The sequence below is a fragment of the Stylophora pistillata genome, chromosome 12 (genome assembly GCF_964205215.1).
Source record: "Stylophora pistillata chromosome 12, jaStyPist1.2, whole genome shotgun sequence".
Taxonomy (NCBI): Eukaryota; Metazoa; Cnidaria; class Anthozoa; order Scleractinia; family Pocilloporidae; genus Stylophora; species Stylophora pistillata.
The window spans coordinates 1,090,364-1,103,841 of NC_142530.1; the positions used below are offsets into that span (position 1 = coordinate 1,090,364).

A 13,478-nucleotide genomic window follows, 5' to 3' on the forward strand; every position below is an offset into this window, starting at 1 on the left:
TCAAAGCTAATACAAGTAGCATACACTAAGACCGGAAATAACGAAAAAAGTTCCAGGCTAGTACATTATAGTGGTATTGTATAAACATTTAAAATCTTTGGGTGGGTGGGCAGGAAAGTCGGCAATGGCGGACGCAACAAAAACAACTGCCCACCCCATAGGTCACATGACCTATACCCAGGCGCCCCAGTGGCGTGTGACAAAAACATTTTTCACTTATTTCATTCCACTCAGCCAGTGAAAAATTACTCTTATTTTTCACACAAGTTAGATACCTTTTGTTGCTGTTTTCTACAAAATGTAGGTCTGTGAAAAAGTTTCACTTTTTTCAGGGGTCATGGGATAATGGCAAGGGAGTAATTGGGAGAGAGTGTGATTTGATTCTTTTCACCCCTATACAGCCCAACATTACAGGGGTGGATCAAGGATTTTTTTGAGAAGGGGGTGCACCACTAAAGAGTGGCGTAACAGACTGGTGACCGGACGTAAAGTTAGAAGGGCTAGTGCTCCAAACTTCAGCGCCATTTTACCATTTTTACGCTGTTTAACATAAATTCGTCAACCTCATCTCTTGCTCTACTTCAACACCAATAAACCACATAGTTTTTTTTTTTTTTTTACAGAATACTACTTGTATTAGAAAGCTGCAGGTCATCTCAGGGGGGGGGTGTGCACCCCCTCCACCCTCCCCCTAGATCTGCCCCTAGATCTGCCCCTACATTAAAACAAATTTTCTTCTTACTGTCCTCTGTACATTTCCTAAGGTGTGAAAAAAAAATTATTTTGTTTAACGATTGAGAGCTTCTTTAGTTGTAGATTATTTTCTTCATTCTCTTGAACTTAATGCTTGATTCAGGGGTGATATTGTAAGGAGAAATTAGATGCTTGTCACCCTTACGGGTCTAAGTGTTAACTAGGGTAGGACTACGCCATGGCTCTTGTTAGTTAACATGTTTTGACGAGAGTTTTCCTAATGTCAAGTAAATGTGGCGTTTCTTTGCTAGGGACCCACAGGTCAACCAGGAGTACCCGGACGAGATGGCAAAACTGGCGCGCCAGTATGTAAAACTTTACACCCTAACATCATGATATTCTCTAAACTGTTCTTCATACATTTATTGAGGAGCTGACAAGGAGAATCTGTAGTTGATGATCATTTCCTTTATTCTCAGGAGCTTTTCAGGGGTGATATTGTTAGGAGAAACTAGATGCCAGCCACTCTGAGTAGTTAAAGGGTCATCATGTATATGCAATGTCTTGAAGTTTGTGATCAGTCACTTTCTTATTTACCTGTCAACTAATCACGCTGATGTTTTTCTTTTAGGGTGACCCAGGAGCAGATGGCTCACCAGGAGCTCCTGGCCAACAGGTATGAGAGCATACAAGAGATTTTTTTTTTTTTTTAAGTCAGAGTCTAGGTGTTTTTTTTCTAAATTTGTTTTTTTCTCATTCGCTCCGACAAAGGGCTAGCGCTGGAAATGTCAGCTTTTGTAATCGTTACGGTGGCCAATTTACCATTTCAACTTTGTTGATATATCCAAATTATTAGGTTATATGGAATTGCATTTGTGCAAAAGTTGTGAACAACTTTGTCGTGTCTTCAGAGTTATTTGACGACTGTCCACATCACTTCATTAACACCCAATATAAGAAGAGTCACTGGACACTGTTTTTATTGATTCACGTGTTCATTTATATCACTAGGGTCCACAAGGAAACCCTGGGCCTAGTGGATTGACTGGAAGAAAAGGATCAATGGTGAATTATAAAGATAATAATAGTAATAATTGTATTAAAAGTAATAATGATATTGATAATTATAAAAAAGTAAAAGATGAGCATCATCAGTTTGGCAATCATTTGGCATTTGTTTGATGCTATTTTTAGGGAAGAACTTTAAAAGTGTAGAGGCTTCCACCCACCACAGAATTAATTTTGTAAAACAACAAATTTGTTTTTCAATGATAAGTATAGTACTATTTATATCGGTACTAATATATCAATATTGATATAATATAATTATTATATCAATTAATTATTAATTAATATAGTATTGATTAGTTTATTTACAAAAGTGGAGATGAATAGTGGTGGATGTTTTCTGAACAGGTAAGTGGTGAGCAAATATCTACCACTTTCACCAGTGTAGAGGTGAATAATTATATTTAATTTAGTACTACCACATAGATACCAAAAAAATTTTTTTTTCTCAGAATTAAACTGTTGACACAAATGTCTGTCTCAATGACTAGGTGGATGGTAGTTGCTATTCACTTCCAAACTAGCCAATCAGTGCTCCAGAAAAGCACTGTTCACCTGTGTGGTATATACCAATAACTCTTATTTATTGATTATAATGATATTATGATATTTTATATTAGGGAGAACCAGGTGTAGATGGTGAACCAGGAGCCCCAGGTCCTCAAGGAGCCAAGGTAATTGACTTTTTAATGTCAGTTCTTAGTTGTGGCACCTGCTGGTCACAGGAATTTGAAGGTTTAAGTTTGCCTTCTGGTCAGGAGTTTTGATATGTTCTTGTGCAATATAATTTTCCCTACATGACCTCTTGCCATTCAGGGCCCAGTTGTATAAAGGGCTGATAAATCCAGGGGATAAGTGATAGCAAAATGTACTGTGCTTTCTTCATCCATTGGATAACATTCTCCAACCTTAAACAGATTCTATGTTGAAGTGCATCTGTACATTACTAGGTCTCAAATGACATCTGATGGTGGGATGATAAGTGTGGTATAAACAAAAACTGACACATGACATGTGCAGCAGACTGTCTCACTGATCTTTGAAATATTTTTTGGGGAACATAACTTGTGAAAAGTTAGAAGCTCTTGAATTTTGCTGAAAAGTCTGAAAATACTTTAATACAGAATTATCAAGGATCAACTTGGAATTATATTGATTGTTACAAATTTCCTTTAATTTTTTGTGTACTAATTTTAATTGGAGTGGTTCATTTTGAAGATGTTATTGAGTTGCAGTTTGCTCTTTTTTCAAAATATGTTGAAATGAAGCACAGAGAGAAGAAGAGAAAGATTATTGTTGACAAGAACACAACTGTAAATACCATGAAACACTGGGAATCACAGTTATAATGTTCCTTTTTTAAAAATTTTTTCTAGGGTGAAACTGGAGGACCAGGAAGGCGTGGTCTGACCGGCATTCCAGGAAAACAGGTTTGCTCTGACTTTCAAATTTAAGTGGTACAGATCATAATGCACTTAGTTTTTTTTCTACCTTTTCAGTGGTTGAGAGTGTGTTGTGCTATTTGCAAATACTATAACTGTGAAAGGCTGGTTTACATAATTATGTTATAGGAAAATCCCACGCAATTGGGGATTTCACTGTTTCCCAACTATTCCAGATTTTTTTTCTGACAATTGAAACTCAAAAATGTAGAGATCCCAGATAATTGAATTTTGGCTTTAAAAAAATGAGAGATAACACTAAGTCACATAATGATGTTAATTTGCAAAGTAATTGTGATTTAAGGTGACAAGTCAATGGAGGAGATAATTAACAATGTTGCCATAAAGTAATTATGCTAACATACCCGAGTTAAGTTGTTGTTGTTTAAATTCATTTTCTCCAAAACAGGGAAGGCAAGGTGAACGAGGAGAAAGAGGACAAACTGGCTCACAGGGACCTCAGGTATATAATCAGCATTCTTAAAGATTATCCACTAATTAGTGGATAAAAGGGTTTTGCAGGGATTCTGTGATGCATATGTTATCATATTTTATGTGATGTACTTGTTATCAATTATCAATACAACTTCTTTTGTTAATTTCTTTGTTTGTTTTCTTGTTTGTTTAGGGAGCCCCTGGCAGTCAGGGACCACCAGGGCTACCTGGAAAGCCCGGAGAAACTGTAAGTGCCATTGTAGTGTCGCAAAGTCTTAAATTGTAACTGAAACAGACTCAGATATCCAAGAAGAGTTTGTATGTACCAAAAGTAAAACAGATCCAACATCTCTAAAACGTCCTTAGGCTTGGCAGCCAAGCCTGCAATATCCAGGGATACCAGGGTATAACAGCCACTATTAAACAAATACAAAGTGTGATATACCATAATGCTGTCTTGCAGTGTGACTTCTGTGACCATGTCACTTGCACAGAACAGTCTTTTGTTGGAAGATTCCTACATCTATTGTTAGATAAGGGCTCAGTATTTCGTACTGGTACAATTGTAGTTGCATCGATTGAAGTAGCGTGATAAACATGGTCCATTGTTGTAACAGAGAGTGATTCTGTCAGATTATTAGACTGATTAACATATGCTTGACTAAACTCAAGAAATTATGGATTTCCCCCATCAGTAGTTTTCCCTAGCAAAGTTTAAAACGTTATTAAGGAGATGAAGCAAAAGAAATTAAAAGAAGTATAAACTAGTAAGTATTATTTGATTTGACGCCAAATTTTCTTAACGGACAAACTGAAAGATGGTCAGGAGATTTACTGAATTCTTTGGAGTGAAAGGGATAGTTTTGTCATTTTAGGGATCACCAGGGGAGAGTGGAGTGGATGGAACTCCAGGAACAAGGGTATGTTCTTCTTCCTTTAATTTTTCCATTAAACCACAATCAGTGGTCATTGCTTACCACTTAGACAACTTGTTCATGTACAGATACTGAACTTTTGATTAAGGCTGTACTCTCCAAAGTTGCGTTGTCCTTTTTTAACACGAGTTCAAGCAATTAACTATATCATGCACTTATTAACAGGGTGAACGTGGCTCGCAAGGAGATCGTGGACCTCCAGGTGTTGCTGTAAGTATTTTGTACACCTTGATTTCTTGATTAATCAATTCTTTTACAAAAGAGCACCAACAGGATTAATTATGTATATCACTATATTATCTCATCTATGTAGGGTTCCTCTGGAGACCCTGGTGAGCCAGGAGTACCTGGTGCTGATGGCAAAGCTGTAAGTCAATTGTGATAATTTAAAAGGCGCTAAGTTTGTGAGTGTTTTTTTTTTTCCCTGCATTGCTGCATAATAGTTTATTCACAATTAATCACACACAGGAAGCAAAAAAAAACTAGCAAACAATACGTTAACAACAAAAAATACATGAAAAATTGTGAAATGAAGTAGAAGAGGTTATCCCTTTCTAGTCCATTATGCATTGATCAGTGATCCTTACATGATACTAACTGTCAGCTGTGTGATTTTGCTTGATATCACATCCCAGAATGGAGTGCTAAAACTCAGTGACCAATCAGTTTTTAAAAACTTGTTTAAAGCAGCAAATAAGACTGCATAAAAAGAAAATACAGAATAGCCATTGTCCTGCACATTTTGCAACTTTTATTGTCAAATCTTTGCATTTTTGGTTCTGATCAAAATCATAATTATAATCAACTTTCACCTTCAAAGAATGCTCATGAACATAATTAAAACTCATCGGTGATGATAAATAAATTATGATAAATTTAATGTTATTTATTTCATTTTGTGTCATTTCTGTTCACAGGGAGAGAGAGGTCTTCAAGGCCCACCTGGCCCAGCTGGTTCCCCTGGTCTGGCTGTAAGTAAAATGTTCACTTGTGACGTTTGTTGTCTTAATTTTGGTCAGGAAGTCTTGGATATGTCAATACTATCACTGTTGAATTGCTTAGTCTGTGGCTGTTCCCACTCAAACTATTCCAGACCTGTGTGCTTCCTCCACTGCCTCTGGTCCAGAATTTTAAAACCCTCCTGCAGGCCCTTTCTCTTTTTCAATCTTTGAATGTGGGTGGTTTTGAAATATGACTTGATTTGTTTCCAGTTAGCCTCTTCTTTTTCCTTTTGTAGCCTCATTGGTAATTGGAGGTAATTCTTGAGTTCCTAGCTTGTAAGCTTTTGTTTAAGACCCAACCAAAGCATGATGTTGAATTACACTCAAATTTTTTTGATATTGATGCTGTTTGTATTTTCCCCAGGGTTTACCAGGACAACAAGGACGGCGAGGTCCCCCTGGAGCAAAGGGTGCAAAGGTGGTTTTCCATTCTGATCCTCAACAAAAGAAAACCTTAAGTGAATTTTCCCGATATGAAAAAGTTAAAACTTGATCCTAAGAATTGAATCATAAGTGGAATGCTAATTGAATTATGTGGAAATTCCCTATCCTCTGTTGATGTTAACATTGAACTTTCCAGTTTTCTGGAGGTTTAAAGCTAATTTGGAATATAAGTCTGGAAAATATTCCCCTTGAAGATCAGGGCCGGGTTGTTCAAAGCTGTGTTAAGATAACCCAGGGTTAGTGTGAAATTTGATTTCAGATCTGAAAGCTCTGAAAGAAAATTCAGCTTAATTCCATTTGTCTACAATTTGATGATTGAATGTCCTAAAAAGAACTAGGAAAATTATCCCAAAATGGCTTTTGATTAGAGAAATTTAGAAACCTGGATTAAAATTTAACCCTGGGTTAGAGCTAATCGGCCTTTGAACAACTGGGCCCAGAACTCTGAAGAAGGATTTTAAGGAAATTCTGGTTCCACTAGGTCTGAGGTAAAGGTAAAGTCTGTTTATGAGCCTAGTGGCCCATTAGGCCAGTGCTTAACTTCAGTTTCTGTAGCATGAAGCGACTAGGAGTATTTCTACTCCCCCCTGGATGGGATGCCAGTCCATCGCAGGGTTACCCTCAGCATTAAATTTGCCGGTACCCATTTATACACCTGGGTGAAGAGAGGCACTGTGAGAGTAAAGTGTCTTGCCTAAGAACACAACACAATGTCCCGGCCGGGGCTCAAACCCGGACCACTTGATCCGGAGTCGAGCGAACTAACCATGAGGCCACTGCCCCTCTACCCACTAGGTCTGAAGATGACCTATATTGATTATAGTCAATAGACCATTTAAAACAGAGTTGCATTTAAGTGAGCAAACATTTGCCTGTTTTTGTAATTTTTTTCCAATCATTTTGTTGATAGGGAGATGGTGGACCAACTGGAGAACGGGGAGCAGATGGGAAGAATGGAGAGCCGGTATGCAATAAACATTTTCACCAGTCAATAACTCTTGTCTTGTATGATGTAGCTGTTGTTAAGCAATGAGGCCACCATCTATTTTATATATCTTTGTGAACTGCATGTTGAGTTAAACTCAATTTGAAACCCAGCCCAGGCTTTCTGGCAATTGTGATCAATTTAACATTTCATTCATTTTTGGATTTTCACAGGGACAAGATGGAATGCCAGGACCTGCTGGTCCTCCAGGCCCACCAGGAGAAAAGGTTACTATTTTGAAGTCCAACTTTTGACTGCATTCTAATTAACAAACAGATTCCATGATGCTGTGCCTTTGTTCAATTATAATATTGATGTTTGAAAGTTGTTTTTTTTTTATTGTAGGGTGAAGATGGTGTGAATGGTCAAGATGGCACTCCTGGTAGCCGTGGCGATACTGTAAGTTTTTAGGTCGTAATGTTACTGCATGTCATACTTAACAATGTGGAGACTAAATTAAAGCAATGATTATCACAGATGAGCTGTAATTTTAGCAACTGCAGAAAAGGAGACTTGAAAAAAACAGGCTTGGACAGGGTTTGAACCTTTGCTCCTCATGTTCTGTTTGGTTGAAACAACCGAGGTACATAGCCATGCCTTCTTTTTGCCTTCACTTTCATAGTTTTACCAAAAAATCATATCAAAACTGATGACCTCTAGAAAGATAAGTCACTCAGTTTGGGTACAGACAATCTTTTTCACCCATGCTTTTTTACTGTGATTTTGACAGCAAATTTATTTCAATTTTGGAGTGGCAAGTCAAAATTGTTAAAAATGAAATTTATTTGATTGTACTTTAGGGACCTCAAGGTCCTCCAGGAAATCCTGGTCAACCTGGAAGACCAGGACGATTGGTAGGTACAAAATCTTTAAAGGAAGGAATGTTGAATCGATTAATGAACATGATTCTTGATTTTATGGGTTATTATTAGGCAGAATTTGGGTCTTCTGCACCCATTCAGCCCCTGGCAAATACAGGCAGAAAAAGGTTGAGCAAAGTGGATTTTTCTTTGAAAATTGTAATACTGTTACCAGTAGTTGCCTTGAATACAAGTAAATCCTCTAAGAGGATTTTTTCTAAGTCTTTTATTGATTTTTGCTGCCTTACTCATTTTATACGTTGTTACATATTGAAATGTTGAAGTTGAATCAGTATAATTATGTGATAGGATTACATGCTGTCCAAATTGGAAAGTGTGCATTTAGACAACTCGTTCTTGTTGTCTTCCACATCCAGGAAATGTCGAATTGAGGCAAATTCTTGAATTTTAAACCTAGGTTGTTTGCTTTACTGTCATGATTATTAATTAGTAATGATAAAATTTATTATTAATAATTATACATTAGACTTATTATGAACAATCTGACGGGTTGAGAGCATACAGTCAACAAGTCATTTAATAGCATGAGAAGGTGACAAGTATCTGCTGGAGATACTGGGTTATTATGTTGAGTTCGAGGTCTGCCTAGTTTTCATGCCCCTTACGTGGTGTTCTCAAGCTATTGTAAACTCAGAGAGAACTGTCTTCTTTTTGCAGACTTTTCAAAAATGTATGATAGAACAGCTATTGAACGTGGTTCATGCATGATATCATGAAGTATCAAACCACGTGTCTTTGTTATCTACTCCAGTCTTTGGCTTTGGCAGATAACTGATACCTGGGCTCTGATAATTAGTAATAACATCATGCCCAACCTTATCCAATAATTGCTTATTACTATTATTATTTTTATTTGGATTAGCCTGGGCATTGGTGTCACAGTTAGCCTTAATATTGATATTCAAGTGTTTATTGAATTTTTGTGTTAACTTTAAGTTTTTTTTCTCATTAAATTGATGGTGGAGTTGAATTTCATTTTTAGGGACCCTCAGGCCCTCCTGGGCCCGAAGGCCCACGCGGACCACGTGGAGATTCGGTATGGCAGCTTTTTCCTTAAAACAATTCTTTTAATTGATATTTACTCATTCAATATACTTTATTCGTTCTATTTTGGCACCCTAACCCTGTGCCAAAGGTGTTTTAAGGAACATGAAAAACTGAAAGCAATCAATTTGTGTATCAATCATCCGCAGCAGTTTTCAGTCAAGCAACACAGAAATCAGCCTCATTTTTAGATTGACTTCATTTTCTGTTGCAAACTTTGCCAACAGTGGTCATTACCGGTAATAATTATTAATAATTAATTATTAATAATTAATAATTATTAATAATTATTGTTGTTTTTGTTTATCAAAGGGTTTGAAAGGGCCTCCTGGACCCCCAGGACGGTCAGGACCCACTGGAACAATAGTAAGAAGTTCTGTTGTTGTTGTTGTTGTTGTTGTTGTTTTTTTTTTTTTTTCAATTATTAAGTTTTCAGACACCTACAACTGAGGCCTGTAAATAAAGGAGTTGTCCTAACAGTTTTTAGTTGATATTGCATGTACATGGTCTAAAACATTTTTCATTAAGACCTTTACCTTCCAAGATACGGTTAGTTTTCCTCCCCTTAAGCTGCTAGACATTTGCTAAAAAATTATGTGAGATATATAGTTAGGTGTTTAATGATGCACAGTCATTTCACCTAGTGGCCTGACAAATCCTTCAAACATCAATAAAAGTGTCTAGCAGATAAGAACAATTCCTCCCCCGACCCCTCTCCTCCCAGCAATGCACATAATTGTTCTGCAGAACTGACAAGAGAGGGATGGGTGAAATTTCTGGGAGGAAAAATATTTTTAAGCAATTTTGAGAGAAGATACATGAAGTACATATCTGACACACTAAAGGTTGGACCCACAACCCACAGAGATATTTGACTCTTTGACTGAAGCCAGTGTATGGCAGTTGGGTTCTCGTAATATACCATCAAAGTATTAATATTGTATTAAGAAGTTACATAACAATCTCTTTTGTACGGGTGGTTGTGTCAAAATGGTTATTGTTGGTGATATGTTGTTATTTGTCTCTGATTTTTGCTCTACTGTGTATGGTCTATAGGGTCAGATAGGTGAACCTGGGCCTAAGGGAAGAAAAGGAGTTCAAGGAATGCCGGTAAAATGTCAAACATAGGGGATAATTTTGTATGTAGACATAATGAAATACCAGTATTTCTACTGTTTCCAAGGTATTATATGTTAACTGGGCACAGTAAACTTGTCAAGTTGTAGATGCCTTGGCAACTTATTAAACAACATGGTGTTGTTGTTGTTGTTATTGTTTTTTTTTTAGTGTTTTTTTCTTCTTGACAAACCAACATTTGAGGACAAATTCTGTTTTGTGTAGTCTTTTATGCCCCTGGGTTAAAAACTGTCGATTACTTATGCATTATAAAATTTTTTTTATCATTTTGTATTGTTATGGTTACTGAGAATCTATTCTGGAAAATTCAGATTAAAATCTGGTCCTTTGTGAGTTCTCAGTACAACAGTGATGATTATGTTCACTCAATTAAATTATGATGTATAGTCAGAATTCAATGCTCTCTTCTTGTTCCTTTCCCTATTCATTAGTAAAGGATGCCACATTTGCTAAAATCATTTTGTTTTTTATTAATTATGTAGGGAAAAGAAGGTGTCCCGGGATCTCCAGGAAAACCAGGGCAAGCAGGCCCTCCTGTATGTTATCTATACTATATTCCTATTTCAGTATTTTGTTTAGGCGCTCACATGCACGCACGCATGCACACACACACATACACACACTCACACACACACACTCACTCACACACACACACACACACTCACACACACACACACACACACACACACACACTCACACACACACACACACACTCACACACACACACACACACACACTCACACAGTGAGGTATTAACAGGATATTGACATGGCAATTAGGTAGTCTGAAGAAAGAAATCCAAGTTTTCGCCAATCCTGATGATGCTGATCGACAAAAGCTTGGCTTAAAACTTTTTATTTTATGTTTTTTTTTTATCTAAAATGTTACTGAAGGACAACAGTGAACAACCCAGGAAGCAAAGTGTTCTTAGATCAAGAGAGACGACTTAAATTTAGAAGCAAACATGCCAAAAATTTAAACTTATCACTGTTATCGTTTAGACTTGGGTTTACCCCGGTATATTTTCTGTTTCTAGGGACCTCCAGGAGTGGCTGGACCATCGGGCAGAGATGGTGCAAATGGACAAAAGGTAAGTGACAACTTACCTCATCCATATATAAATACTGCAAGCCTCTAAGCGCTTCATAATATTAAGAGAGAGAAACAAACCTTTCAAATTATCACAAAGGGCTTGAAAATTCCAACTGGCAAGAGGCAGACTGGTTGGCTATTTACGCAGCGCAGCCGCGGAGTTGAACTCGGAGCGACCGAGAAAAGTGAAAATGAGAGGATATTTTCTACGTCTGAATGAAAAATAGCTTAGACCGTCGAAATTTAGTGAGAAAATTCTGCAATCTTTTATGCCGTAGGAACACTTTGTCATTCAAGCGTGCAATAGCTGACTGAAAAATTGGTTCTCTCAGCTCGAAAGGTTTGATCGGCTAAAAGGCAGTTAAAGTCATATGCGTGTATTTGAAGCATGAAAGCAATAACTTTTTAAGCTTTGGAATCAAATAGTATCAAACATAATTTTCTTATTATCCCATTGAAAGACATCTTTCATAGACGATGGGCGCCGACTACAAGTCTTTCACATTCAAGGAAATTAGCTTCTCTGGCCGTGACAAAAACGTTAGATTTTACACTCCATAGAGAGGACAAGAAGGCTGATTTGCAAGCACATAAAAGAACTTAAATCATACCCGCCATTATGGAAGATAGCTATAGGTCATCTTTTATGGGAATATTGCAAAGTTGTTTCTTGAGCAGCTTCTGGTTAGCGTGATAGCTCATCTGAATCGTCACTTCGTGTTTATGTGGATTAAAACAATCCATCACTGTTAAGGGCAAAGCGAACAAACCGAAATATTTATAAAGGATTTATTGGGGTATGGAAATCTGCAAAACACAAACTTTCTTATACGATATTATTGGCGTGGAAAGTCATGTAATTTTTCTGAATTAAAAAGAATACGAACCTTGTTTTAAGTGAAAAAAGTGATACTTTTCTTAATATTGCCTAAATACTCCTAAAAGTAACTAAGATATTTGTAAAAAATGTAACTCTTTTTTATTGTATTTGATTTAGGGTGCAGCTGGAGAACCAGGCCGACCTGGTAAAGATGGCCTTCCTGGGCTTCCCGTAAGTGGTGATGTATTTTCTCCTCTGATATCAATACAGAAGCACTGTGAAGATATCGTCCCTCTGTGGCTCACCTTTTTGTACCACTGAGTTTATTTTCTACTGCTGCTCTGAAGCAGTAAATTTTGACACCAACTAGTCTAGCACAGGGGTGAAAAGTTTGGATATCAAGCATGTAAATAGCAATCTTTATAAAACATGTTAAATTCAAAATTTCTTGCGAAAATGAGATGGTAACAAAGCACACATCTTTATTTCACAAATGGGATCTCAACCATGCAGTTATTGAAGAGGAAGGAGATTGTGTTGTAGTGAGAATCCTGCCCAAATTGTGCTGCAGGTTCGATCGCTGAACTTGATGTCACAAAAACATTCCAAATTTAAATGCAGTTCTGAAACATGGGAATAAGGGTATCTTTACAGACTTCCACTCCTAAATCTGATGTATAATTTTCATACATTAGTTTGTTATGTGTAAGACTTCTTGACTCCAAACTGGTTAAATAGGAAGGAAAGATGACAGACTTTTTTCCAGACATTTCCAGCACTACGTAAACCATAGGGGCTGCAGAATTTGAAAGAAAGTGCTAAATATGTCTCTTTCCTTTCTGTCAGGGTAACAATGGAAAAGATGGTGAGCCTGGACCTCCAGGATCTGATGGTGGACCGGTGAGTGGTGAAACAGTAGTAAACCTGTTATTTAATTTTGACCTTTTTTTTGCGCATTACTTTCAGTTAAGTGTTGGAAGTATCCATTGGTTTTGCTTTCGCTGTGTGATTGGTCTAGAATACTCGTGCCACTCTTTCAACCAATCAGATGCAAAACTGAAACCAATCATGATTTGGTCGCCTGCGTTTTCCCGCGCTTTAGACAGTTTGTTTGCGTTTACTTTGAGTTGTCATTGGCTCTTTGCGGTATTTTCCTTTCCTCTGATTGGCCGTTGTTATTTACCTTGGTTTTGGTGGTACGACACTCAACTCTAACCCTAAGCAAGCACTCCATCCTTCGATATAGGGTTAACTAGCCAGTCGGGTTCAGAGGTCCGGTTTGGAGCCTCAAGGCTGGTTTCGAAAGACGGAGTCCGAAACGGAGTCGTAATCAAAGGCGCTGAGCGATACAATCGATTCAAACCAACGTAGTCAAGCAAAATATCGATGCCTCTTACGACTCTTACGATCCAATGAAAAGTGGTTTGCCGAATTCGTAAGTCGTGGGATGGCCTGAGAACTCGCATTGCAATTGGTTAGTTTTTCCGCTATTGCGTGCAAC

The 13,478-nt window shown here is 37.4% G+C and overlaps 1 protein-coding gene across 2 annotated transcripts in view; it reads left to right on the plus strand.

Moving 5' to 3' along the window:
• The window catches only part of LOC111320871 (uncharacterized), a 53,984-nt gene that overhangs the window by 25,843 nt on the left and 14,663 nt on the right, over positions 1 to 13,478 (plus strand). For both annotated transcript variants that reach the window (XM_088741291.1, XM_022923600.2), the window contains 23 exons: positions 1,005 to 1,058; positions 1,325 to 1,369; positions 1,705 to 1,758; positions 2,382 to 2,435; positions 3,138 to 3,191; positions 3,613 to 3,666; positions 3,832 to 3,885; positions 4,514 to 4,558; positions 4,739 to 4,783; positions 4,887 to 4,940; positions 5,491 to 5,544; positions 5,939 to 5,992; positions 6,929 to 6,982; positions 7,177 to 7,230; positions 7,349 to 7,402; positions 7,804 to 7,857; positions 8,867 to 8,920; positions 9,241 to 9,294; positions 9,985 to 10,038; positions 10,548 to 10,601; positions 11,102 to 11,155; positions 12,155 to 12,208; positions 12,824 to 12,877. In XM_088741291.1, coding sequence (XP_088597417.1) covers positions 1,005 to 1,058; positions 1,325 to 1,369; positions 1,705 to 1,758; positions 2,382 to 2,435; positions 3,138 to 3,191; positions 3,613 to 3,666; positions 3,832 to 3,885; positions 4,514 to 4,558; positions 4,739 to 4,783; positions 4,887 to 4,940; positions 5,491 to 5,544; positions 5,939 to 5,992; positions 6,929 to 6,982; positions 7,177 to 7,230; positions 7,349 to 7,402; positions 7,804 to 7,857; positions 8,867 to 8,920; positions 9,241 to 9,294; positions 9,985 to 10,038; positions 10,548 to 10,601; positions 11,102 to 11,155; positions 12,155 to 12,208; positions 12,824 to 12,877 — 1,215 coding nt within the window. The remainder of the gene's footprint in view (positions 1 to 1,004; positions 1,059 to 1,324; positions 1,370 to 1,704; positions 1,759 to 2,381; positions 2,436 to 3,137; positions 3,192 to 3,612; positions 3,667 to 3,831; positions 3,886 to 4,513; positions 4,559 to 4,738; positions 4,784 to 4,886; positions 4,941 to 5,490; positions 5,545 to 5,938; positions 5,993 to 6,928; positions 6,983 to 7,176; positions 7,231 to 7,348; positions 7,403 to 7,803; positions 7,858 to 8,866; positions 8,921 to 9,240; positions 9,295 to 9,984; positions 10,039 to 10,547; positions 10,602 to 11,101; positions 11,156 to 12,154; positions 12,209 to 12,823; positions 12,878 to 13,478) is intronic.